Source organism: Salvelinus alpinus, chromosome 15 (genome assembly GCF_045679555.1).
Source record: "Salvelinus alpinus chromosome 15, SLU_Salpinus.1, whole genome shotgun sequence".
NCBI lineage: Eukaryota > Metazoa > Chordata > Actinopteri > Salmoniformes > Salmonidae > Salvelinus > Salvelinus alpinus.
In genome coordinates, this window is record NC_092100.1 from 47,292,010 (window position 1) to 47,317,775 (window position 25,766).

At 42.2% G+C, this 25,766-nt stretch overlaps 1 protein-coding gene across 3 annotated transcripts in view; it reads left to right on the top strand.

The window, feature by feature from the left end:
• Window positions 1–25,766, top strand: part of LOC139540195 (SLIT-ROBO Rho GTPase-activating protein 1) — a 160,456-nt gene that overhangs the window by 59,297 nt on the left and 75,393 nt on the right. For all 3 annotated transcript variants that reach the window (XM_071343810.1, XM_071343808.1, XM_071343809.1), the window contains exons 2-3: window positions 2,006–2,201; window positions 16,235–16,397. In XM_071343810.1, the coding sequence (XP_071199911.1) occupies window positions 2,006–2,201; window positions 16,235–16,397 (359 nt within the window). The remainder of the gene's footprint in view (window positions 1–2,005; window positions 2,202–16,234; window positions 16,398–25,766) is intronic.

Here is a 25,766-nt window from a genome sequence, read left to right on the forward strand (position 1 = left end):
GTTGCCACTAATCATCTAAAAATGAAATCTGTCTCATCACCATTTAAGTCACTCCCCAAAAATATTTTGAGGTAGGGTGGCATTTTACCCCAAGTTACTCTAAATAAATAAATAAAGTAGGAATGGAAAGCTGGGATCCTCCTCTTAACAAAGGCCCTCTTTCCCCGCAACAGCTTGTCAGAATGCATGTTTCCCTCCATATGGCACTACTAACTTGAATGCTCCTCTCCCGCACAGAAAGGCGAGTAGGTAAATAGATAACTATTTTGCTATGTGGTAGTCAGATTTTTCTATTCATTACTCATTTTGTTTGGAGAGGAAAAGTAAATGTGGAATGTTCTAGTATCTTCAAACTGCACCTCGGCAGAAATATTCACAAAGCTCCGGTCTCTCTTCATTGTGTGCTTGTAAACAAACGCCACGTGACTGGGGATTACTAGTAAAGTTCATAATGAAACATTTTGACAGGTGAAATGAAGAATGAAATATTCTTAATCTAAAGTATCGCACAAGTTGACTTTAACTATCTACTTAAAAAGTAGCGACAAATATTCAAATGTAGAAAAAACTTCAGAAATAGTATTGATGGTATTGAAAAACCATCCCGTGGCTATTTCCAGCCCTACAGTCTACTAGCCTGAGTGGTCATAGAGTATCAAGTTGTGTTGAACTGATGTTCAAGACTGTTGTGTGAACTGGTGAGGTGTGTTTTGTGGTATTAGACAGTTTGTCAGTATAGTAGTTTCATGCTGGCTGACTACTAAAACCATAACCTCCAGAGACATTGACAGTGATTTTTGGTCTGACTTTCATCATTGAGTTTCTCCTTTTTACAGGAGCTCGTCTCCAAAACACATCCACCCCAGACTCCAGTCATGATTAGGGATATCCGGTGTGAATACACACACTTGACGAGTATGACAGGCCTTAACTGCAATCAGCGTGTTTGCGCTATACTTCATGTAATAGGGCCAGTTCATTTTGGAGGGTTTTCCTTGTGTGGGATTAAAGCCGATGATGCCCATATGATTGTCTTGGCCAGAGTCGATTTCCACTGGATTCTCAATGCTATACAATCTGATAGATTCGTTGAGGCTTAAGCCGCCGCGTTGCTAGAGATAAGACGTGATTTCGTGTCAGGAATTAATTAGAAAATGCGTTTCTTATATAACAACTCTGTTTCTATGTAATGTTCTGAAGTTTTGACAGCAGGGCTAAGCAGCAGCAGTTACAATGGCCTCTAGTTAGCTACTTACCATGCAATTCCTCTTGGCGTTTGTGACGGGGCACAAGGCCCCGGGATTTTTCATTACAGCAACATCATTTTGTGGCCTCTATTGGAATTTTGTGTGTTTTTTAAATCACCTCATGCATCTGTTTCCTTTCATAGTGGCGATGTCAAGCCCTGGTACCTCATGACAAATCCATTATACATAGCCAGGGTCACATAGCCATCACAGGACACTGTGTGTTCACTCACACATACCATTACGGTAGGGGGATGTAGCCTACAGTAGTGGCTGATGTACATTTTAATGACAAACATTCCCATTGACTGGTGAGATATCTCATGCTGGAGGGTAATTTAGCTCCATATGCAGCCTGGTTAAGAGAAGCCTCCTGTCTCCTGTTTCCCTGCTGGTGAATGTGGCGTGCAGTCAACCAGTAGCACTAGTGAAGACCCTGGCGTTTCCCGGCAGGATGTCAAGAAAGCGTGTCCGTGCTCCATCTCAGTGGGTGATTGATTAGTAACAGGGCTAATTCATTCTATAGTGGCTTTAATGAACCACCTGAGACCAGCGCAGCCAACCTTCTCTCACAATGCACCTATTTGTGCTTCGTGATCACTTCCCCCTTTATATATGTCATTAGACTATGGGCTGGTGTTGACTACGGAGACATACTTCTGACCTGTCTGCTGTGTGAGTTTCTAAGAGTTACATACCGCTGACTTGTGTGTAGTTGTAAATATCAATCTGACCTAGTTGTGTCTGTCTGTTCTCAGAGATCCGTGCCCAGCTGGTGGAGCAGCAGAAATGCCTGGACCAGCAGACAGAGATGAGGGTGCAGCTCCTCCAGGACCTGCAGGACTTCTTCAGGAAGAAGTCCGAGATCGAGATGGAGTACTCCAGGAACCTGGAGAAGCTGGCTGAGCGCTTCATGGCTAAGACGCGGAGCACCAAGGACCACCAGCAGTACAAGTAAGTACAAGTCTGTCTTGTCTGACTTTGGGTCTGTGTACCTGGGTCTAGGTCTGAGTGTTTTTCTGTCGGTCTATGCATTTTTCCTGAAGAAGTTAAGTCACTGCATGGAACCCTGTCTCTGTCTGAAATATGCCTCTCTCTGGTGTTCATGAATACCTGTTGCATTAGGCAACCAAAATCAACTTCATATTTGATTAGAACGTTGATGACATATCAGTCTGGAAAATATATTCAAATGTTTTATTACAATGTTGATGAGGCGAATCAATCTGGTTTCTATTTACAGTCAGTCTGGGAAGACGTACGCACAGCAGCCGTGCTCAATGATTCAATTTCCTATTTATTTCTCATTATCAAACTCCATCAATGAGACATTTTATTGTCATGTCGTTCTACTCATTTCATCTCCTAAATTCGACGGCAGAAATCGATTTGGACTGCGGGCTTTCTTTACCAATTTTATTCATACTTTTAAAATGTGTGTTCCCAATATGAATACATTTACATGAATTATTGAAAGGAAATATCCTGTGAAGGCAGACTGTTACACCAGGGGCTCCAGTGATAAATATCCCAAACTATTTTACCCCTCTCAGCCGATTCTGCATAATGTCCCTTTGTTCTTCTGTAGCTCATCTGGGTAGCAGTGGTAGCCCTATATTTAAAACACTTTCCCCATCTAGCCTCACAATTCAAACCGTCACCCTCTGTCAATGTGCAGATGGTATTTCCAGCACAGTGTACTGTGACTTATGGAACTGGAGAAACTCCAATGAAGTAGCTAATACCTCCCTAGAATGGGTATAGATTTTATGAGTTGTTAAAAAAAAGAAAGAAAATGGACATCAGATTCATGACTGCTCCCAGATCCACAGTATAGAATACATGGAATGGCGAAAGGATTTCTAGTGTTACAATCATTCTTGTGGAGAATAACCTAACCAGCTTGGTCCATGTCTACAGTGAGTTGGTCTGTCATTTCGATCTAACCACAAATGAGACCTGAAATGATGAAAGACACAATGTGGGAATCTCGCTCCAAATCAATTGAAATATGATCACGCTGTAAGAGAAGAAGTACTTCATCTCTCTCCCATAGCTTTACTTTCCTTACCCCTGTGTGGTACAACACAGACTGGCATGGATGTCATGGATGAGCCTTATTGGAATGTTGACACGCAGTCTCATCACGCTTTAGGAGACTGCTTATGGAAAAGACAGATATTGGCACATTGTTTGAACTTGCAGTAGGGACCAAAAATAACACGCCTGTTTGCCCTACTCTGTGTCTGGAAATATTCCTCTACGGAGTCTACTGGGCCTGTTAATGACTCTAGCAGCTGGGTGTGCAGAACCGGGAGGCTGAGGAGATTCCGACAGCGTGGCTTGTTAGCTGTGGTTTTCATCGAGTGATATAGTGTCTGGTCAGTTCATTCGCAGGGTAAACATTTGCACAGTGCCAAGCGAGCAGCATATTTCGGTGCTCTGTAAACGCGAGACATTTGAATAACAGTTTTAAGACTTGTATTCGTACAAACAGGGTTAATACAGAGGCGCTTCTGTATTCTCCGCATTCTCTAGGTTGTTTTCTTTGGACCATTTTTTTATGTTGTGAGGATTGTAAAAGTGCACTTTCACTCGGACTTTGAGCTTTCTGGCCTCATGATAGTGCAGAGCCTCAGCCCAGCTTGGGCTGGCTGTGTGTGTAATAAGCTGAATTAGCATTAAAATGAGCGCATTAAATCACTGGCTAATTAGCTGGTGTTTCCGCACTGGAGAGCAGTGAATACTGACATGCTGCGTGCAGTTGGGCTGCTAAGTGCTACTGACTGAGGTGAGAATTAAGTCACAGATTTGAATGCAGTGTTCGTCAGATTTGACAGGGAGCCAAGTTATGTGTATTCGGTTTGTCGATGCCCAAATTGCAAAAATGTGAGGAAGTTAGAGAATTAAGGGTAGGATGCTTTGTACTAACCCTGATGTCTAGCCTCTGTTTCCTCTGAGGAGAAAATAATCAGAGGAGCTGTGGTACATTTCAGTGTTCAGGACCAGGAATGCCTCGTCAGCCATATTTTTCTCCTTTATCGGGTTGCCTTCAGGAGTGAGAGAAAGTGAAAATACACTATTTGTGATACCTATGGAATTATTGCTACAGCACCTCAGTTGGCCCAGAATCAATCTTGCTTGGGCACAGCAGCAACGGTAAGTGGTATAGGCACGTTCTGCAGCTTCTCTAAGCTCCGTGTGATGGATGAAAGTTGGTACTGAGGGACCAGCAGGAGGTGGAACTGGTATGAAACTACAGTCAAATACTATTTGAAAACATTTCAAAATACTTTATCTGGGCTTGATTGAGCTTGCCTGACACAGTGGAACCAATAGGATAGTTATACAACTGCAAACCCTGCCCCGCTGAACCCAGGTCTAGTAGATGATTCTACAGTCGGTATACACAGGACACAGGACATATTGTGTATGGGAATCACATCGCTGTATGTTGGGCATCCATCCCTTGACATTAAGCTCTGTGACTCACACTTATCGGTGATAATCTGTCAACATCATCCCACATATTGAATTATTCGGTGTGCCGAAGTTATTCCGAGTATTGCGTAATTTTCAAGCCTGTCCGTTTTCTACATCCCATTCTGCAGCACGGATGGGGCCGACAGCAATATCTGTTGGCCCCTTTATTACTGATGCTTAGATGGATAGGGTCTGGCTTAGTCAAATGGCTGTCACCTCTCGTGACAAGTACAGTTCCCTCATCAAGCTCATTCAATCAACGGGCACAGTTTATTAGATCTGATTATCTGCACCGTTGATCAACCCTGATAACTAGACGTGTAATGAACAGAGTTTGATATTGCAGGAGGTGTATTGTTAGGGCGGGAGTTCTCTTTGCTAGAAAGTCAACCCTGATCATTACAAAAATAAAACCAATGGGACGGTTTATCCGCTAGCACCTCTTTTTTTTCTTCTCCTCTCTTGAGAACCAAACGGACAGTTTTTCCGTGTGGACAGTGATACTCTCTCCTCGCCGCTCCCCTCCACAGGAGACAGACACCCTGAGCACACAAGCCTCCAGCTGGATCAGCAGCTCTTTTGTCCACTGGCTTTCTCTTTTTTTTCTTCTTCCCAGAATGCAGTGGGGAGAGAGCTACAACAGGCCACACAGCGGAGTAGCCAGAACCCTGTCCCAAGGAGTGTCAGTCAGTCAGTTCACTGCTGCGGCAGCGCCATGGCTGTTTGCAAAACGAACACATTATACACACACATTATGCAGTTCTGTTTGTTTAGAGAGTGCAAGAGGGATGGAAGGGAGAGAGCGATAATTTAATTATTTATGTAGCCACCCCTGAGAGGGAGTGACTTGAATAGACCAGATTTCTTTCCCCCATACAATAAAGCCAATCGGTTTAAGGGGAACTTTCATTCATGTTGATATGATTCAATAAATATACCCCCAAATAGTAGCTATCACTCCATTTTTGTAAATTCCACTTGCAATTGTCAAATACTCATATATGCCACATTTTTATCCAAAGCGACATAGTCATGCCATACATCCATTTTTCAAATGGGTGGACCCAGCATGACTCGAACCCACCATACTAGCTTTGGAAGCGCCATGCTCTACCAACTGAGCCACAGAAGACCAATTGCCTACAGTTGTACACTGAGCTCAGAACAGCCTCAATTCATTGGGGCGTGGACTCTACAAGGTATCTAAATCGTTCCACAGGGCTGTTGGTTCCAAGTTGACTCCAAGGCTTCCCCTTGATGCAGAGCTTGAAAAACCCAACAGCGTTACCTGGGAGGGCATAGGCCCACCCACTTGGGAGCCAGGACCCCCCGTGGCTGCGCCCCTGCCCAGTCATGTGAAATCCATAGATTAGGGCCGAATTAATTTATTTAAATTGACTGATTTCCTCATATGAACTGTAACTCAGTAAAATCATTGACATTTTTGCATATTGCATATATTTTTGCTCAGTATAATATGTAATGGAAAGAGGTTTTCCTAATGTTTTGTACACTCAGTGTATAGCCTCAATTGTCAGTAAATTAATTAAAATACTAACATTATAACCGTTTGCATTCCACCCAGAGAGAGACTGACATTAAAGCTAGTGATGCGGCTTATTAATGGGAAAAATCTTATGGTAGAGGCCCTAAAGGGATTTGCCATTTCAGATAGGGCCTCTGTTGATAAGTAAATAAGGTATTTCTGTCTTAAGTGTTCAGACTCAAAATTGAGCTCAGGTGCATCCTGTTTCCATTGATTATCCTTGAGATGTTTCTACAACTTGATTGGAGTCCATCTGTGGTAAATTCAATTGGACATGATTTGGAAAGGCAAACACCTGTCAAGATAAGGTCACAGTTGACAGTGGATGTCAGAGCAAAAACCAAGCCATGAGGTCAAAGGAATTTCCTGTAGAGCTCCGAGACAGGATTGTGTTGAGGCACAGATCTGGGGAAGGGTACCAAAACATGTCTGCAGCATTGAAGGTCCCAAAGAACACAGTGGCCTCCATCATTCTTAAATGGAAGAAGTTAGGAACCACCAAGACTCTTAGAGCTGGCCGCCTGGCCAAACTGAGCAGTCGAGGGAGAAGGGCCTTGGTCAGGGAGTTGACCAAGAACCTGATGGTCACTCTGACAGAGCTCCAGAGTTCCTCTGTGGCGATGGGAGAACCTTCCAGAAGGACAACCATCTCTGCAGCACTCCAGCAATCAGGCCTTTATGGTAGAGTGGCCAGACTGAAGCCACTCCTCAGTAAAAGGCACATGACGGCACACTTGGAGTTTGCCAAAAGGCACCTAAAGGACTCTCGGACCATGAGAAACCAGATTCTCTGGTCTGATGAAACCAAGATTGAACTATTTGGCCTGAATGCCAAGCGTCACGTCTGGAGGAAACCTGGCACCATCCCTACGGTGAAGCATGGTGGTAGCAGCATCATGCTGTGGGGATGTTTTTCAGCGGCAGGGACTGGGAGACTAGTCAGGATCGAGGGAAAGATTAAGGGAGAAATGTACAGAGATCCTTGATGAAAACCTGCTCAAGAGCGCTCTGGACCTCAGACTGGGGTGAAGGTTCATCTTCCAACAGGACAACGACCCTAAGCACACAGCCAAGACAATGCAGGGGTGGCTTCGGGACAAGTCTCTGAATGTCCTTGAGTGGCCCGGCCAGAGCCCGGACTTGAACCCAATCGAACATCTCTGGAGAGACCTGAAAATAGCTGTGCGGCAACGCTCCCGATCCAACCTGACAGAGCTTGAGAGGATCTGCAGAGAAGAATGGGAGAAACTCCCCAAATATACAGTACCAGTCAAAAGTTTGGACACCTACTCATTCAAGGGTTTTTCTTTTTTTTACTATTGTCTACATTGTAGAATAATTGTGAAGGCATCAAAACTATGAAATAACACATGGAATCATGTAGTAACCCAAAAAAGTGTTAAACAAGTCAAAATATATTTTTGATTCTTCAAAGTAGACACCCTTTGCTTTGACCGCTTTGCACACTCTTGGCATTCACTCAACCAACTTCATGAGGTAGTCATCTGGAATGATTTTCCAATAGTCTTGAAGTTCCCACATATGCTGAGCACTTGTTGGCTGCTTTTCCTTCACTCTGCGGTCCAACTCATCCCAAACCATCTAAATTGGGTTGAGGTTGAGTGATTGTGGAGGCCAGGTCATCTGATGCAGCACTCCATCACTCTTCTTCTTGGTCAAATAGCCCTTACACAGCCTGGAGGAGTGTTTTGGGCCATTGTCCTGTTGAAAAACAAATGATCGTCCCACGAGCGCAAACCAGTTGAGATGGCGTATTGCTGCAGAATGTAGGGGTAGCCATGCTGGTTAAGTGTACCTTTTTTAAATTCTAAATAAATCAGTGACCTTGTCACCAGCAAAGCACCCTCACACCATCACCTCCATGCTTCACGGTGGGAACCACACATGCGGAGATCATCCGTTCACTTATTCTCCGTCTCACAAAGACACAGCGGTTGGAGACCAAATTTGGACTCATCAGACCGCAGGACAGATTTCCACCGCTCGTGTTTCTTGGCCCAAGCAAGTCTCTTCTTCTTATTGGTGTCCTTTAGTAGTGGTTTCTTTGCAGCAATTTGACCATGAAGGTCTGATTCACACAGTTGATGTTGAGATGTCTGTTACTTGAACTCTGAAGCATTTATTTGGGCTGCAAATTGAGGTGCAGTTAATTGCCTATTTCTGAGGCTGGTAAATCTAATGAGTGTATCCTCTGCAGCAGAGGTAACTCTGGGTCTTCCTTTCCTGTGGCGGTTCTCATGAGAGCCTGTTTCATCATAGCGCTTGATGATTTTTGCGACTGCTCTTGAAGAAACTTTCAAAGTTCTTTTACATTTCTACATTGACTGACCTTCATGTCTTAAAGTAATGATGGACTGTTATTTCTCTTTACTTATTTGAGCTGTTCTTGCAATAATAATAACTTGGTCTTTTACCAAATAGGGCTATCTTCTGTATACCACCCCTACAGTACCTTGTCATGACACAACTGATTGGCTCAAATGCATTAAGAATTAAGAAGGAAAGAAATTCCAACTGTTCATTGAAATACATTCCAGGTGACTACCTCATGAGCTGGTTGAGAGAATGCCAAGAGTGTGCAGCGCTGTCATCAAGGCAAAGGGTGGCTATTTGAAGAATCTCAAATATAAAACGTAGATTTTTTTAACACTTGTGGTTTCTACATGATGCCATATGTGTTATTTCATAGTTTTGATGTAAAAATAAAGAAAAACCTTTGCATGAGTAGGTGTCAAATTTTGACTGGTACTGTAGGTGTGCTAAGCTTGTAGCGTCATACCCAAGAAGACTCGAGGCTGTAATCGCTGCCAAAGGTGCTTCAACAAAATCCAGACTAAAGGGTCTGAATACTTATGTAAATGTGATATTTCATTATTTTGCTTTATCATTATGGTGCATTGTGGGTAGATTGACAAAAAATAAAAACAATTGAATCAGTTTTAGAATAAGGATGTAATGTAACAACGTGGAAGAAGTCAAGGGGTCTGAATACTTTCTGAATGCACTGCATTGTCATGCATGCATGTATGTGAGAACACACACACACACCTGTATGCATACGTAAGCTCACTCCTAAACACACGCACACTCTCTCTCCTTCTTTCTCCTATCCTCTGAGGCCCGTAGTTATCTCTCCCTCCTGTCTATACCTGTCTGTCTGACCTGATCCCTGCATTGTGGGGAAATTATGACATTGTTAGTTTCCTGCCATTTATGTAGGCTAGGTAGTAGAGTCCCTGAGGTCACTGCTGCCATGGCCCTCCCTACACACGCACGCACACACGCACGCACGCAGGCAGGCGCACGCGCGTGTCATTTGGTCCAGCAGGTTGTCTCATTAGCCAGCACACAGCCCCACTGTTTGGCCATTGATTTATTGGAATGGCTAGTGTTCATTCAATGGCTCCCTGTAGTGTTTCCATCTACACTAAGTCCTGCATTTGGAATAATGACCCCGTTTCCTCCATTCACGCTGACTTTTCGGAGACTGTAATTGTAAGTTCCCGTCTGTTCTTCATTGTATTGGATGTGTTGCACAGTCATAGCAAGGGCTGAAAGAATGCTGCGATGGTAATTTCAGCCCTTTTCTTTCAGCCTGCATCCCAAATTGCACCCTATTTACAATCCCTATATAGTGCAAAACGTTTGACCAGGGGCCTATATGAGTGCACTATATAGGGAACCATTTAGTGCACTGTCTGTATTCATGAGGAACTGGGCCGTGGCGTGCATGGTCTGGCGAATCGGGTCACTCCATTCACAGCGCCTGGGCCCCACTGTGCTGCTCTGTGCACTGAGGCGAGCCAGAGTGGGTCGGTCGGTTGGACACACTAGTGCACAGAGCCCAGTTATATAACCCTCCGGTCACAGCTGATGTCCCATGCCCAAGCTCATTACAATTAGAGACATGCCAATCACATACTCACGTACATATGCACACACAGAGATAGAATAGTAGAAACACACTTTTTGTTGTTGTTGCAGGTGCTGGTGTTTATGTGAACTCATGAAAAATAAAGAGGAACACGCTGCACACTGCTGTTCAGGCTCCCAGGTGGTTTTATTTATAACAACGTTTAGACTCTTAGGTCTTCATCAGGCATCCACATCCCAGGTGTGGAAAGTCCTATATATAGGGGCAGTGCTCAGTGACATCACTTCCTGTAACGGGAGGTAAAAATATATATCGGAATGTGATAAAATATTTAAGTCTTAAACCTTCTGTTGGTTTTTCCCAATGTAGGACAGACCACAAGGTAATTTCAACATGTAAACAACATTGGTGGGCATGCAGGTAATCAGGCCTTTGATGTTTAATCTTTGTCCTGTGCAGGGGTGGGTAAATGAGCCACATTTGTACGTAAAACTGCATTGAGCTCATTGGCCACGTGTAATCCCCCCCCCCTCCCACTGGACCTCCATGGAGGTTTCCCTTTTCTCTGGTGGGTAATCAGTTTTGACCACAATGTCTCCCTCATTTGGGGGTCTTTTTAGGAAACACACCCACTTCTCACACAGACTCACCACTTGCTGACAACCCTCGCCCTCCCATACACTCTAGGCTATATCCACGCACACACACGCAGAAACAGAGGAGAAATGAGAGATTGGCACTTCACTCCACTAAGGCAGAAGGGATTTACGGTAACTGCAGTCTTGACAGAGTGTGTGTGACGCTGTCCAGCAACTCCGCCACAACTCTTCAATTGCCATACAGTCCCTTCAGAAAGTATTACACCCCTTGACTCCTTACACATTTTGTTGTTACAGCTTGAATTTAAAATTGATTACATTTAGATGTTTTTCACTGGCCTACACACTATGTCCTAATAGATTTTTATTTATTTATATATTTTTTACAAATGAATAAAAATGAAAAGTTGAAATGTCTTACATATTTAAGCCCTTTGTCATGGCAAGCCTAAATAAAGGAGTAAGAATGTGCTTAACAAGTCACATAAGTTGCATAGACTCACTCTGTAATAATAGTTGCATAGACTCTCACTCTGTACCCCACACATACAATTATCTGTAAGGTCCATCAGTCGAGCAGTGAATTTCAACCACAGATTCAACCACAAAGACCAGGGATGTTTTCCAATGCCTCGCAAAGAAGGGCACCTATTGGTAGATGTCTGTTTTTTATTTTCACCCATTGAATATTCCTTTGAGCATAGTGGAGTAAATAATTATACTTTGGATGGTGTATCAATACGCCCAGTCACTACAGAGATGCAGGCGTCCTTCCTAACTCAGTTGCCGGCGTGTAAGGAAACTGCTCAGGGATTTCACCATGAGGCCAATGGTGACTTTAAACAGTTACAGAGTTAATGGCTGTGACAGGAGAAAACTGAGGATGGATCAACAACATTGTAGTTACTCCACAATAATAACCTAATTGACAGAGTGAAAAGAAGGAAGCCTATACAGAATACAAATATTTCAAAACATGCATCTTGTTTGCAACACGGTACTAAACTAATACTGCAAAAGATATGGTAAAGCAATTCACTTTTTCTCCTGAATACAAAGTGTTATGTTTGGGGCAAATCCAATACAACATATTACTGAGTACCGCTCTCCATATTTTCAAGCATAGTGGTGGCTGCATCATGTTATGAGTATCTTGTAATCGTTAAGGACTGGGGATTTTTTCAGGATAAAAAAGAAATGAATGGAGCTAAGCACAGGCAAAGTCCTAGAGGGGAATGTGGTTGTCTTCTTTCTTCCAGACACTGGGAGATTAATTCACCTTTCAGCAGGACAATAACCTAAAACACAAGGCCAAATCTTCACTGGGGTTGCTATCCAAAAAAACAGTGAATGTTCCTGAGTGTACGAGTTACATTTTTTACTTAATCAATCAATGGCAAGACCTGAAAATGTTTGTCTATCAATGATCAACAACTATTTTGACAAAACTTGAAGAATTTTTAAAAAGAATAATGCGTACCACCTGGATTCGGTCCAATGTAGCAACATTTGATTTTTATTTTTTTTTACATTGAATAAAGTAGAGACTCAGAGCTAAAAAATTGTATATTATAAACTGCAGTTGAGGAACAACGAGAAAGTAATTCTGCATTCAAATTTTATAAACTTGTAACCCAACTTTTGAAAAATGGCCTGTGAATGTTTTGGTACACCTACTGCAGAGGACTTGTCTAAACCTATTCAGCACCGTTCACACCTTCTTAAGCCTTCGCCTCACCCATCTCTTTAAGGATTCATAGTGTAGTAAACAACCAAAGATTTCAAGCCTAAAAGTGGTGAAAGTAGTAGTAAAAAAATGTTATCTAGTCCTTGCCCAGTATCCTAATCTGACTTTGGTGCTACTCATGTTGTTCTTCACATTACCGTCTCTTGTAAACACACACTATATAAAATAAAATCAACGTTTATTTGTCACATGCACAGGATACAGAAGGTGTAAATGTTACAGTGAAATGATTACTTCCATAGTGGAGTCTTTTGTTTAGACCATGTAGCTAGCTAGCTAAACAATGAACCATAATCCCAACTCTAATGCCGCTTTCAAAACAACTGCGAACTCTGGAGAGAAAAAAAAAACTTGGACTGGGAAAAATCGATTTGAACGGTCATCCAACTCAGAATTCCAACTCTAGAACTTGGGCCTCTTTCTTGAGCTCCTACATAGATCATGCACCTAACGTTAGCTAGCTAGCTAACAGTATGCTTTAACTTGCAATAAAAACACCTTTCTGACAAAATTAGAAATGTATAATATCTGAAAATGTAGCTAGCTAGACTCTTACCTGTATACATGGATGAACGCAGATGCCATGGTTGCCCTTTAGTTTAAAGATGTAATCCAGAGACAGGTGTTTTATACATCAGTCTTCTTTCTGTGTTCTCTTTTTTGGGCTCACTGCTTTTGGCAATCCTCTCTCTGCTTCCACCGGGCATTCCACTGATTTCAAAACTCGGTCAACTTCTTCCGTGACAACGACACCGTTTCTTCCCCAACATTGTTATCAGAAGACGCTATATTGTCTGGTTCAATTAAAATATTTTTAATTGAGGGATTTACTCATTGTTTGATTCGTTTTCAGAGTCCGAGAAAGTCAACAGCACGATCATCCTCCAGAAAGTAGTCCTTCACAACATTTTCCCACTGAGCTTTCAAAAAAAGCCGTGGTAGACAGGATTATCCACACATACTTGGCAGCTCATGTTATAGACAGAAGCAAGCTACATGGAAGACCAATCTGAAGTCATATCTCGGCATGTCCCGCCCATCCATTATCTCAGCCGATCATGGCTAGCGGGAAGGTTAGCGTGGCAAAACTAACTATGCTCGTTATTTAACAATTTCATTCTGATTTACAGATGGCATACAAGTTTAAGGCACATGAAAGTTCACATGTTCCAGACTGCATTTCTCTCAAAACGTATGAAAAAAATGACATTCAAATGTTTCTCCTGTGAAGTAGTGACGTGCGACATACGCCTAGTTTCTTGAAACGAGTCATAAATGTTGCACAATCCAGGTGTGCAAAGCTGTTAGAGACTTACCCAGAAAGACTCACAGCTGTAATCGCTGCCAACCTTGATTCTAACATATATTGACTCAGGCGTTTGAATACTTATCTAGTCAAGATATGTTGATTTTTTTTTTTGGGGGGGGGGTATTTTTACAAATGTAAAAAAAAAACTTACGTTTTGACATTAAAGTACTTTGTGTAGATCCTCCACACAAAAAATCTTATTATATTAATAATAATTGAATCTATTTTAGTCCCACTTTGTAACACAGTAAAAATGTGGAAGAAGTCAAGGGGTGTGAATACTTTGTGAATACTTTCTGAAGTCACTGTAACTGTTTCTTCTTGGTAACTTCCCTCTGAATGCAGGTCTGTATATGTTGCCACTTTTAGCTACTTTTAGCTAAATTGGATTATTCCTTATTTTACATCGTCTATGAAAAATGGTCTTGCGTTTAGCCGGGATGTTTTTCATTTCCAGTCCTGTCTTTTGTCACATGCACCATTTCCTGTTTTCCAAGAGAGGGAGAGACAATGTTTCAGGTCTGTGGTCCGGAATGTTTTGTCCACTGTCTGTCAGGAGAAAAACATCTGCTCTTCCAGCAGCTATCATCATAGAGTTATGTAGTTAAGGGCTGCAGCATGGGTCGTGGGCCAGGGCCAATGTACAAAGTTTCACCTGTTGCGTTGACAAATGCTGGTGTGCTTGCCTGTCTTTGACTGACATTCGGGGGGAAGCCCTTCCAGAGTTCTAGAGGAGAGCTTCCATATGGTTCCTCCCTGCTGGCCCTAAAGCCTCAGGCCCTGGCCTCTCTTCTGGCCTCCTGCCTTCCCTTGGCTAGCTCCATAGCAGGAGGAATGTTTTAGATTCAACGGAGTCAGCCTGCTGCAGGCCGCTGCTTATGCACAGCCGTGGCTCACTCTGTGTCTGTGTCTCTCGCTCTCTCTCAGGCCTGGACTATATCCAGCAGTATGCGGACAGGCAGGCGCACTAGAGGGGAAACGCCTCTCCTCCCCTCTCTCTCTCTTCCTGTCTTGTCTCTTGTAATGCACTATTCCAAAACTTTACTACATGTAAAGTACCTTCTCTAACAAATGATCTTACAAGGAAGTCTCAAGTCTCCTCAGCTTACTTGTGGAGGGCGCTCTCCCCTGTTGCGAGAAGTCCGGTCCACTCAGAACATCGCTCCTCCGGCTATGCCCCAGAAATGTCGTTGATACAAACTCTCCTTCAGGCGCAGTATGCACTCGGTGCTGATTATATAGAGTGCATGCTATTATATAGGGCATTCATCACCAGGGGAGGGCTGTGGAAGAAACATCCCTACTAGCTATTACTTTTATGAAGGGACTTGATCCACTTTAGGAAGTCTTAAAACATCTCGCTAGATGAGGACAGTTAGGCAGACAGGATAGACCTGTCAGGTAGGTGAGACCTTGATCTCTAAGCACAGATTGCAAAGACAACCAGGCGAGGACACACGCATGCACACGCACATACATGTGCGCACAGGCATACTCGCTCACTCTGTTTCTCAGGGAGCAAGAATACATCCCTACATGTCCCCGCCTCTCCTTGTGCCTGTCTCTTGTTTCTCTCTCTGTGTGATTAGCAGTGATATGTATCATGAATAAGTTACACGGAACCCAAACCGTCTGCGCGCGTGCGCCATCGTGCATACATTTATTTTGTCCCCCTACACCAAACGCGATCACGACACGCAGGTTAAAATATCTAAACAAACGTTGAACCAATGACATTAATTTGGGGACAGGTCTCAAAGCATTAAACATGTATGGCAATTTAGCTAGTTAGCTTGTACTTGCTAGCTAATTTGTCCTATTTAGCTAGCTTGCTGTTGCTAGCTAATTTGTCCTGGGATATAAACATTGAGTTGTTATTTTACCTGAAATCACAAGGTCCTCTACTCCGACAAATTAATCCACACATAAAACGGCCAACCAAATAGTTTCTAGTCATCTCTCCTCCTTCCAGGCTTTTTCATCTTTAAACTTATATGGTGATCGCATCTACACTTTCATAGTATTACCACGACTACCGGCAAAACAGTTCGTCTTTCAATCACCCACGTGGGTACCTGCTTCTATAAACCAATGAGGAGTGTGGAGAGGCAGGACTTTCAGCGCGATCTGCGTCAGAAATAGGAACGACTTCTATTTTAGCCCTTGGCAACGCAGACGCTTGTTGGCGCAGACGCTTTGTATGAATGAACCTGAGCAGTCAGGGGAAGCTGTTTCTGTAAGGAGGTCAGCCATATTCATTAGGGCACTCCGTAGCAAAACGTTTTGCAACGAAAAATGTCAATGAGCAGTTTAGTCCATCCCCGTTTTGGTCTGTTTTCATATGTTTTGGTGTCTAAGGAATACAACCCAGTTGATTGATAGTGCTGCCTTGCTGTGTCCCCCTATAGGAAGGACCAGAACCTGCTGTCACCGGTCAACTGCTGGTACCTGCTGCTGAACCAGGTGAGGAGGGAGAGCAAGGACCACGCCACCCTCAGTGACATCTACCTGAACAACGTCATCATGCGCTTCATGCAGATCAGCGAGGACTCCACACGCCTGCTCAAAAAGGTAAGCTCTTCTGTAGAGGTAAGAGCTCAGACGAGGTGAGATCCCAATGATCTGACGGAAGTCGTTCCTTGTCTTGAATTGATCAGGGAAAACTCTGGTACCTCGTTATATTGGATAAATCCTTGGCTCATTCACATAGTCAGGAAAAAACTCTGGGCCCTGCTGCTAATGATACGTCTATCATCCTACAGCCTTAAAGCGGCGATCGGCAGTTAAAATAATAACAAAACAGACTCCCTGCTCTTGTTTTGGTAAAAAGCTGAGGGATGGGGCTGGAGAAATGTAACCCCTCTCAAATTCATGGGCAAAGCTATGGATGCACTGACTGATCATCCATAATACAAAAATTACAGTTTTATCTATGTTTTGAGGCTATATAGTGTTTGTTTACATTGGCTTTGTTTACAAACATTGGAGTAAGAAAGTTTATATTTTGGGTTCTCGTGGAGTGTGACAGTTGAACTAAGCTCATGAGGCATTTATAAGTTATATTCTTCAAGAATCAATGGATATATATGATTCATTTATAAGTCCAACAATACATGTAGCAACTGCTGATTGCCCTTTTTAAATAAACCAGGCACTGGACTGTACTCAGATTTGATGTCTGGCTGAATGTAGGTTTAACGTATTACATTACAAGTTGTGTTTGAGGACATCTTGATAGCAGGTCATTTATTGGGTTGTGGTTTAGTTCTGTGAACTTCTATGCTGAGAGAGAAGAACCCTCTTCCTACACAGCCCTGATCATAAGACTAAACGCCCTATCTAACCCTCCCATCCGAAGTCGGTCGCCTCGTGACCGAAACCCTGTTAATGCTGCCGCCGCCTGTTTCACTCGGACCACTCCCTACCAGATTATGAGCTCTCCTATGCACTAGGAGTCACATGAACTGACCACAGTCCCGAAAATGACAAACCAGAGCCTGTTTCAGTGGGGTGCTTTGCGTCAACGTTTTTGGCTTTTTCTCTCTCTTTTGCTGCGGGTTCTTTAGATTCGTCTGCTAGATGGAGACAGAAAAAATAGTTATTTTATTCATCTTAAAGTGATCATTGTCTCTTGATGTTGGTGGTTTCATCTGGCTTGTACAGAGGAGTGGTCTGCTCTGCACCCCACCCCCACCCTCTGCTCGAACAACTGCAACACACACAGGAAGTTAAGGCAGTAATTTCCCTTTGATAGCAGTTAGATGCTCCTGGTTTACTAATGGGCCAGATGTGAAGCTGGAGCGAAGTGGTTTGTCAGATGTTTCTTTCTCACCCCGACTCAATCCACATTAGTAGTCTGTCATTTTAAACATCAGTAAACTCATCAATGTGTTACCAATGATATGTATTCATTTTTAGGTGTTTCAATCAAGACGATATAATGTATGACGTTTAGTTCATAGCATCCCTCATATAAAGAGGTTTGCATTGACATTACACACAGTTCATGTTTCCCCTCATGTACCAACTCTCCTTATTGCTCCACCAATTTGTTGTTGGTTGGCCTTGAGCACAACAGGCAACGACCTACAGTTACAGTAAGTCTTCAGTGACTGTGTGCGTGCGTGTGTGTTTGTGTCTCCCCTCTGGCTCGTATAGTAACGTTTGGCAGCCAGGGGCCAAACCAAACGGCATCCCCCTAGTGGGGTGCAGTCTGTCACAGAGGAGCAGAGACACCCCTGCCCTCTAATTAGTACATCCCATTGTCTTTGATCTCCGCTGAGCTCCAGTAATGATAGACAAACACCAGGGGAGGCCCCCCAGTTACAACACACTCAGTACAGGTTGTCTTGTTTTAACTCGAGACAGATGCTGTTTTGTCATCCTGACATCAAAGAGCAGTGTTTTTATATTTCCAAATTCTTATGTTTTCTAACTTTTTAAAGTTATGAGTTGAATCAGTATAGGACCTTAAATGACATATCCTATCAGGCTTCAGCATGGTGGACCTTTGAAAATAGTCCGTTGATTTGTGTTCATGCCTTCGGCAGTAGTTGTTTTATTTATGAGTAGTACTGTGGCCAAGTGGGTCTGAGCTCTCTGTGCTGCGGGTGCTCATGTTTTACCGTTGTTATTGAAAGTCACAGCTTACCTCGAATTGTGTCTTTGTTCGATGGCCTCTAAATACGAGTCTTGTCACGCAGTCCATTGATTGTCGGGCAGGTCTTATCACATGTATTCTCTTCATCATTCATACAACTGGTTCTTTGTTTTACTCAGTCATTTTTTATTTATGGAGGTCACATTCTGGTGGAACTGTGAGAACCCAAGGCTTGAAAGCCTTAGCTGTATGGCGGAAGGAAGGTATTAGTTAATCTAGTTCCTACATTGCAAATTGATTCGCTACAGTGGTAGGTACGAAGGAGGGTGAGGGAAACATGAAACAGCACCAGGTACTACTGAATTGGTCTTGGCATTTGATCAAGCGGAGTGCAATGTGTTTTAACACTTAATTTGGATTAGAGCTTGACAGTTTACTGCCTGGCTTGGTGGAGTCCATTACTAGACTACCTTCCTGGGCTGCTTCTGTATAGTACAATCAGGTCAACAATTATTGGCACCCTTGATAAAGATGAGAAAAAAAGACTGCATACAATAAATAATACAAATACTGAGCTATATTGTATGCAACAAAAAAAGGGGGAAATTAGTATTTTTAAACTAAGAAAATTGCCCAGTACCAGGACGTTTTAGCCAAGAACCTGGTTGCTGAAACTTGGATTCTTCGTATAAGAAGTGGATCTTATACTAAAGTGGATCTTTCAGCAAGACAAAAAAAATATACCTGTTTTATTGTCACCTTCACCAGAGAGGTGCAGTGAAATGTGTTGTTTTATAGGGTCAGCAATAGTAGTACGGCACCCCTGGAGCAAATTGGGGTTAAGTGCCTTACTCAAGGGTAAAATCTACACAAATAAATGGTTAATTTACCAAAAATTAAACATTTTGCAATGGCTATCTGTCTCCTGTGGTTTGAATTGAAGCGTAGTCTATAAGCACAGACAAAGAATATCAAGGATCTGGAAAGACACTGCATGGAGGCATGGTCTAAGATCTCTCCCAATGTGGTCTCCAATCAATATAAAACATTTAACAAAAATGCTCAGTGCCATTATCCTTTTGAAGGGGAGGGTGCCGGAGTATTGAAAACGGGGGTGCCAATAGTTTTGACCCATTCTTTTTAAGAAAAATAATAATGACTTGTTAAACAAAGTCTCTTTGAGCATTTGTACTAGTATAAAATAATATTACATTTTTTGGGGTGGGCATACAATATAGCTCTTTTTTGCTCATCTTTATGGGTGGCAATCATTTTTGAGCTGACTGTGTAGGAGCCAATATGATTTGTGTAGGCTCTCACTAGAGTTCTGCCATATGGAGCAGTCATGCCCCTGGTGCACCACCCACCAGACATGGACCCTAGGAGTACGGTCCCTCTCTGGGGCCGGATTGATGTTGGAGGCAACGTGAAATCCATGCCCCCCCCACACATGGCTTAGTGGATTCCAGTCTCTCCCAGTCTTCTCTCTCAGATGTGGTTAGCGTCACTCATAAACAGTACACTTAAAGGGGAAGCCCATTTTGTGCTAGTCCTCTAATAAACTTGGCAACAGTAAACATGTCGTCCCCCACAAATGATGCAGCGTCTAACTTGGTCCAATCAGTGTAATTATGTAAATGCCGGATCTCTATGGTAAGACGCATCATTCAACCAAGTTTCGTAAAAATGGGGAAAGTGCTTTCTGAGATATCACGTGTGAATAACGTACAAAAGTAAGTATGAACGAACGTACGGATGAATAGTCCCCTCCCCGATTTAATCGTGTGGGATAATTATCCGTATTGGAAAATCCCCAGTTGGCATTCCCCTTTTAAAGGCCTAGTGCAGTCAAAAACGTGATGTTCATGTGTTTTATATACACTACCGTTCAAAGGTTTGGGGTCACTTAGAAATGTCCTTGTTTTTGAAAGAAATGCACATTTTTTGTCCAATAAAATAACATCAAATTGATCAGAAATATAGTGTAGACATTGTTAATGTAGTAAATGACTATTGTAGCTGGAAGTGGCTGATTTCCCCAAAAACATTTTTAATGGAATCTCTACATAGGTGTACAGAAACCCATTATCAGCAACCATCACTCCTGTGTTCCAATGGCACGTTGTTAGCTAATCCAAGTTTATCATTTTAAAATGCTGATTGATCATGGGGCGGCAGCGTAGCCTAGTGGTTAGAGCGTTGGACTAGTAACCGAAAGGTTGCAAGATTGAATCCCCGAGCTGACAAGGTACAAATCTGTCGTTCTGCCCCTGAACAAGGCAGTCATTGAAAATAAGAATTTGTTCTTAACTGACTTGCCTAGTTAAATAAAGGTAAAATAAATAAATAAAAACTTAGAAAACCCTTTTGCAATTATGTTAGCACAGCTGAAAACTGTTGTTCTGATTTAAAGAACAAATACAACTGGCCTTCTTTAGACTAGTTGAGTATCTGGAGCATCAGCATTTGTGGGTTCGATTACAGGCTCAAAATGGCCAGAAACAAATACAGTTCTTCTAAAACTCGTCAGTCTATTCATGTTCTGAGAAATGAAGTCCATTCCATGTGAGAAATTGCCAAGAAACTGAAGATCTCATACAACACGGTGTGAGTCCCTTGATAAAACAGCGCAAACTGGCCAATAAAAATAAAAGATTAAGATGAGCAAAAGAATACCGAGGAAGATTGGAAAAAAGTGTTATCAAACTAAGATTTGTCTGTCCATGTGTTTGGATCACAAAGAAGAACATTCGTGAGACGCAGAAAAAATGAAAAGATGCTGGAGGAGTGCTTGACGCCATTTGTCAAGCGTGGTGGAGGCAATGTAATGGTCTGGGGTTGCTTTGGTGGTTGTAAAGTGGTAGATTTGTACAGGGTAAAGGGGATCTTGAAGAAGGAAGGCTATCACTCCATTTTGCAACGCCATGCCATACCCTGTGGACGGCGTTTAATTGGAGCCAATTTCCTCCTACAACAGGACAATGACCCAAAGGACAGCTCCAAACTATGCAAGAACTATTTAGGGAAGAAGCAGTCAGCTGGTATTCTGTCTGTGCTGGCCACTCCATTATAGTCACTGGATCTCAACCCTATTGAGCTGTTGTGGGAGCAGCTTGACTGTATGGTACGTATAAAAGTGCCAATCCAACTTGGGGGATGTGCTTCAGGAAGCATGGGGTGAAATCTCTTCAGATTACCTCAACAAATTGATGACTAGAATGCCAAAGGTCTGCAAGGCTGTAATTGCTGCAAATGGAGGATTCTTTGACGAAAGCAAAGGACACAATTATTTCAATTAAAAATCATTATTTATAACCTTGTCAACTGCTTGACTATATTTTGTAACTCATTTCATGTATGTTTTCATGGAAAACAAGGAAATGTCTAAGTGACATCAAACTTTTGAACAGTAGTTTGTATTTCCACACTGAGGTGGGAATAATACTGAAATTGTGAAAATGCTGATAATGCACTTTTAATGTAAGAGCTGTTTGAGAAGGCTGCCTGAAATTTCAGCGTGTTTTGATGGGATGAAGTTTTGGCCTGCATGGTGACAACACCAGGCGGTGTAATTTAATCGATCAATAACAAGTTTCAAACCTCTCTGCCAATAGCAGCTAGTTTTTAAGTTACTGATCAATCCCATTAGGCTCTCTGTTAGGCCCCTCACTCAGACCACTCCAAGACCGTCCTTGATATTTGCATGAAAACTGCTGCATTGGTCTTTCAAATAAGAGAGGGCATAGCCTTTAAAGGTAGGTAGAATAAACATAACCACGTGTAACACATGGATTTACATTAGAAAAAACATCAAAAGTCCCAATGCAAAGTTACACCTCACTTTTAAATTTTTCGAGTTTTTATTTAAAACTGATCAGAATTCTGAAGAATGTCGAAGTCATGCCGGAAAAAAACATTTGCGGGATGTGACTTAATATGGAGGACCTGAGAAGCCAGTCTATTATTCCCCATATTGTAAACTGCAACAGAAATAACTTCAAATGTATAACTTCATATTAAACTGTCTGACTCACGCAGGCTAACATAATGTTAGCAGGCTAGATGGCTAGCAACATTGCAATGTATAATTTCTAATTAAACCAAATCGTTTGCGTTCATGACTACTTGTTTCAATACAATTTTCAGCCAACTTACAATAAATTCATAAAGTATTTGCTTGTAAGTTGGCTGAAAATTGTATTGAAGCAAGTAGTCATGAGCGCAAATTATTTGGTTTAATTTGAAGTTATAGATTGCAATGTTGCTAGCCTGCTAACATTACGTTAGCTCGGTGTGAGTCAGCCAGTTGTTATCCACACCTAGCGTACAGCTACATAAAAGTAAACCAAAGTTTTGGAAATACTTAACTTCATCTACCAGTTATCAAATAATTTTACCTGTAAAGTTGGTTATTTTAACCTGCTAGCTAGCGTAGCCAGCTAACTAACCACCACTGTCGACATAGCTAAGTAGTAAGCCAGAGAACTAGTCTAGCATAGGCAGGAATCCACAGAACGCAACAAAAAGATCCATCAGATATAAAGTAGAGAGAGCGGAGACTTACCGGTTGACTACCAAAGTCAAAGAAGAGTGAGGCCATTTGAGTTAGTCGGCTAGCTAATAGAATAGCGTTTTGATGTAAATCCACATCGACTTTACCTATTTTATCTCCATCACTGCTGACACTCTTGATGTACCGGTAGGTCGGTAGGAAATAGAGGTCCGTCGATTCAACCTGACAAACTGTTCCGACTTTAAAGCTTGCTTCTCATTTTTGATTCGTAACAAATGAGTCGTAACCCCATCCTTGTGGGTATTACTGCACCATGTGGGTATTACTGCACTAGCTACAAGCCACATAAAACTACTACAACACTAACTCGCTCCCTTTACTACAACTATCAAACGCACGGGAGAAGAGGAGTTGCAGTTTTTCCCATTGACTTACAGTTGAAGTCGGAAGTTTACATACACTTAGGTTGGAGTCATTAAAACTCATTTTTCAACCACTCCACAAATTTCTTGTTAACAAACTAGTTTTGGCTAGTCGGTTAGGACATCAACTTTGCATGACACAAGTAATTTTTCTAACAATTGTTTACAGACAGATTATATCACTTATAATTCACTGTATCACAATTCCAGTGGGTCAGAAGTTTACATACACTGTTGTCTGTGCCTTTTAAACAGCTTGGAAAATTCCAGAAAAGGATGTCATGGCTTTAGAAGCTTCTGATAGGCAAATTGACATAATTTGAGTCAATTGGAGGTGTACCTGTGGATGTATTTCAAGGCCTACCTTCAAACTCAGTGCCTCTTTGCTTGACATCATGGGAAAATCAAAAGAAATCAGCCAAGACCTCAGAAAAAGGTTTGTAGACCTCTACAAGTCTGGTTCATCCTTGGGAGTAATTTCCAAACGCCCGAAGGTACCAAGTTCATCTGTACAAACAATAGTACGCAAGTATAAACACCATGGGACCACGCAGCCGTCATACCACTCAGGAAGGAGACGCGTTCTGTCTCCTAGAGATGAACATACTTTGGTGCGAAAAGTGCAAATCAAGCCCAGAACAACAGCAAATTACCCTGTGAAGATGCTGGAGGAAACCGGTACAAAAGTATCTATATCCACAGTAAAACGAGTCCTATATCGACATAAAGGCCGCTCAGCAAGGAAGAAGCCACTGCTCCAAAACTGCCATAAAGACTGCACATGGGGACAAAGATTGTACTTTTTGGAGAAATGTCCTCTGGTCTGATGAAACAAAAATAGAACTGTTTGGCCATAATGACCATCGTTATGTTTGGAGGAAGAAGGGTGAGGCTTGCAAGCCGAAGAACACCATCCCAACCGTGAAGCACGGGGGTGGCAGCATCATGTTGTGGAGGTGCTTTGTTGCAGGAGGGACTGGTGCACTTCACAAAATAGATGGCATCATGAGGCTGGAAAATTATGTGGATATATTGAAGCAACATCTTAAGACATCAGCCAGGAAGTTAAAGCTTAGTCGCAAATAGGTCTTCCAAATGAACAATGACCCCAAGCATACTTCCAAATTTGTGGCAAAATTGCTTAAGGACAACAAAGTCAGGTTATTGGAGTGGCATCACAAAGCCCTGACCTCAATCCTATAGAAAATGTGTGTGCAAAACTGAAAAAGCATGTGCACACAAGGATGCCTACAAACCTGACTCAGTTACACCAGCTCTGTCAGGAGGAATGGGCCAAAATTCACCCAACTTATTGTGGGAAGCTTATGGAAGGCTACCTGAAATGTTTGACCCAAGTTAAACTATTTAAAGGCAATCCTACCAAATACTAATTGAGTGTATGTAAACTTCTGACCCACTGGGAATGTGATGAAAGAAATAAAAGCTGAAATAAATCATTCTCTCTACAATTATTCTGACATTTCACATTCTTAAAATAAAGTGGTGATCCTAACTGACCTAAAACAGGGAATTTTTAACTGGGATTAAATGTCAGGAATTGTGAAAAACTGAGTTTTAAATGTGTTTGGCTAAGGTGTAAACTTCCGACTTCAACTGTATATGGTTTCTTCTTTGTCAATGCACATAGTAGCTCATCAACGTCAACACTTGGTTTGGAATGTAATTACATGCTAGCATAGCTAGTAGCTAATGTTAGCCAGCTGGAACTAGCTACAGTAGGTAGCACTGGTTCTCCACATGATGTTAAGAAATAGAGCCTTGTGGGTAGTTCCGAAGATATCTGGAAATAAGTTAATAAATATCTGAAAATGCAAAAACATAACTATGTTTGTAGTTATAGGTAACCAGATCATGACTACAACTAAGTTACTAAGTCTTTGACCACACTGTTACTTTGACTAAAAACTCATGCTTCCTACCCTTTTAAATTGAATCATAACAGTCGTGGGCCCATAGGTTACAAAAAGTACAGGCCGAGAGTGATCACGGCTCCGAGGCAAATTTTTTACAGTTATAATGAATCATTAAAGGATGGATTTACATTTACATAATGGGTACCTGGAGGAAAATGGGGGAGGGTCATGCTTTTTCAAATTCAGTGTGATTGAAAAATAATTTTCAAGCATTCAGTAGGTTTAGGTAAAATATATTTTGCTGAAGGGAGGGCCATCCATTTTTATTTCGGAGAGGTCCGATTTTCTCCTTTTTAACCCTTATTATAATAAACGTTCACTTCATAAGTGAATGGTTTGTACTTCAGATGTTCCTCTCTGATTTACTGTGTCTTCAGTGGCCAGTGGAGTGGCTGAGGTGGTTGCTTCCTGTCAGAGGCCCTGCCCAGGTCACATAACTGGGGCATCTGCAGAGCCAGGAAATGGATGAGC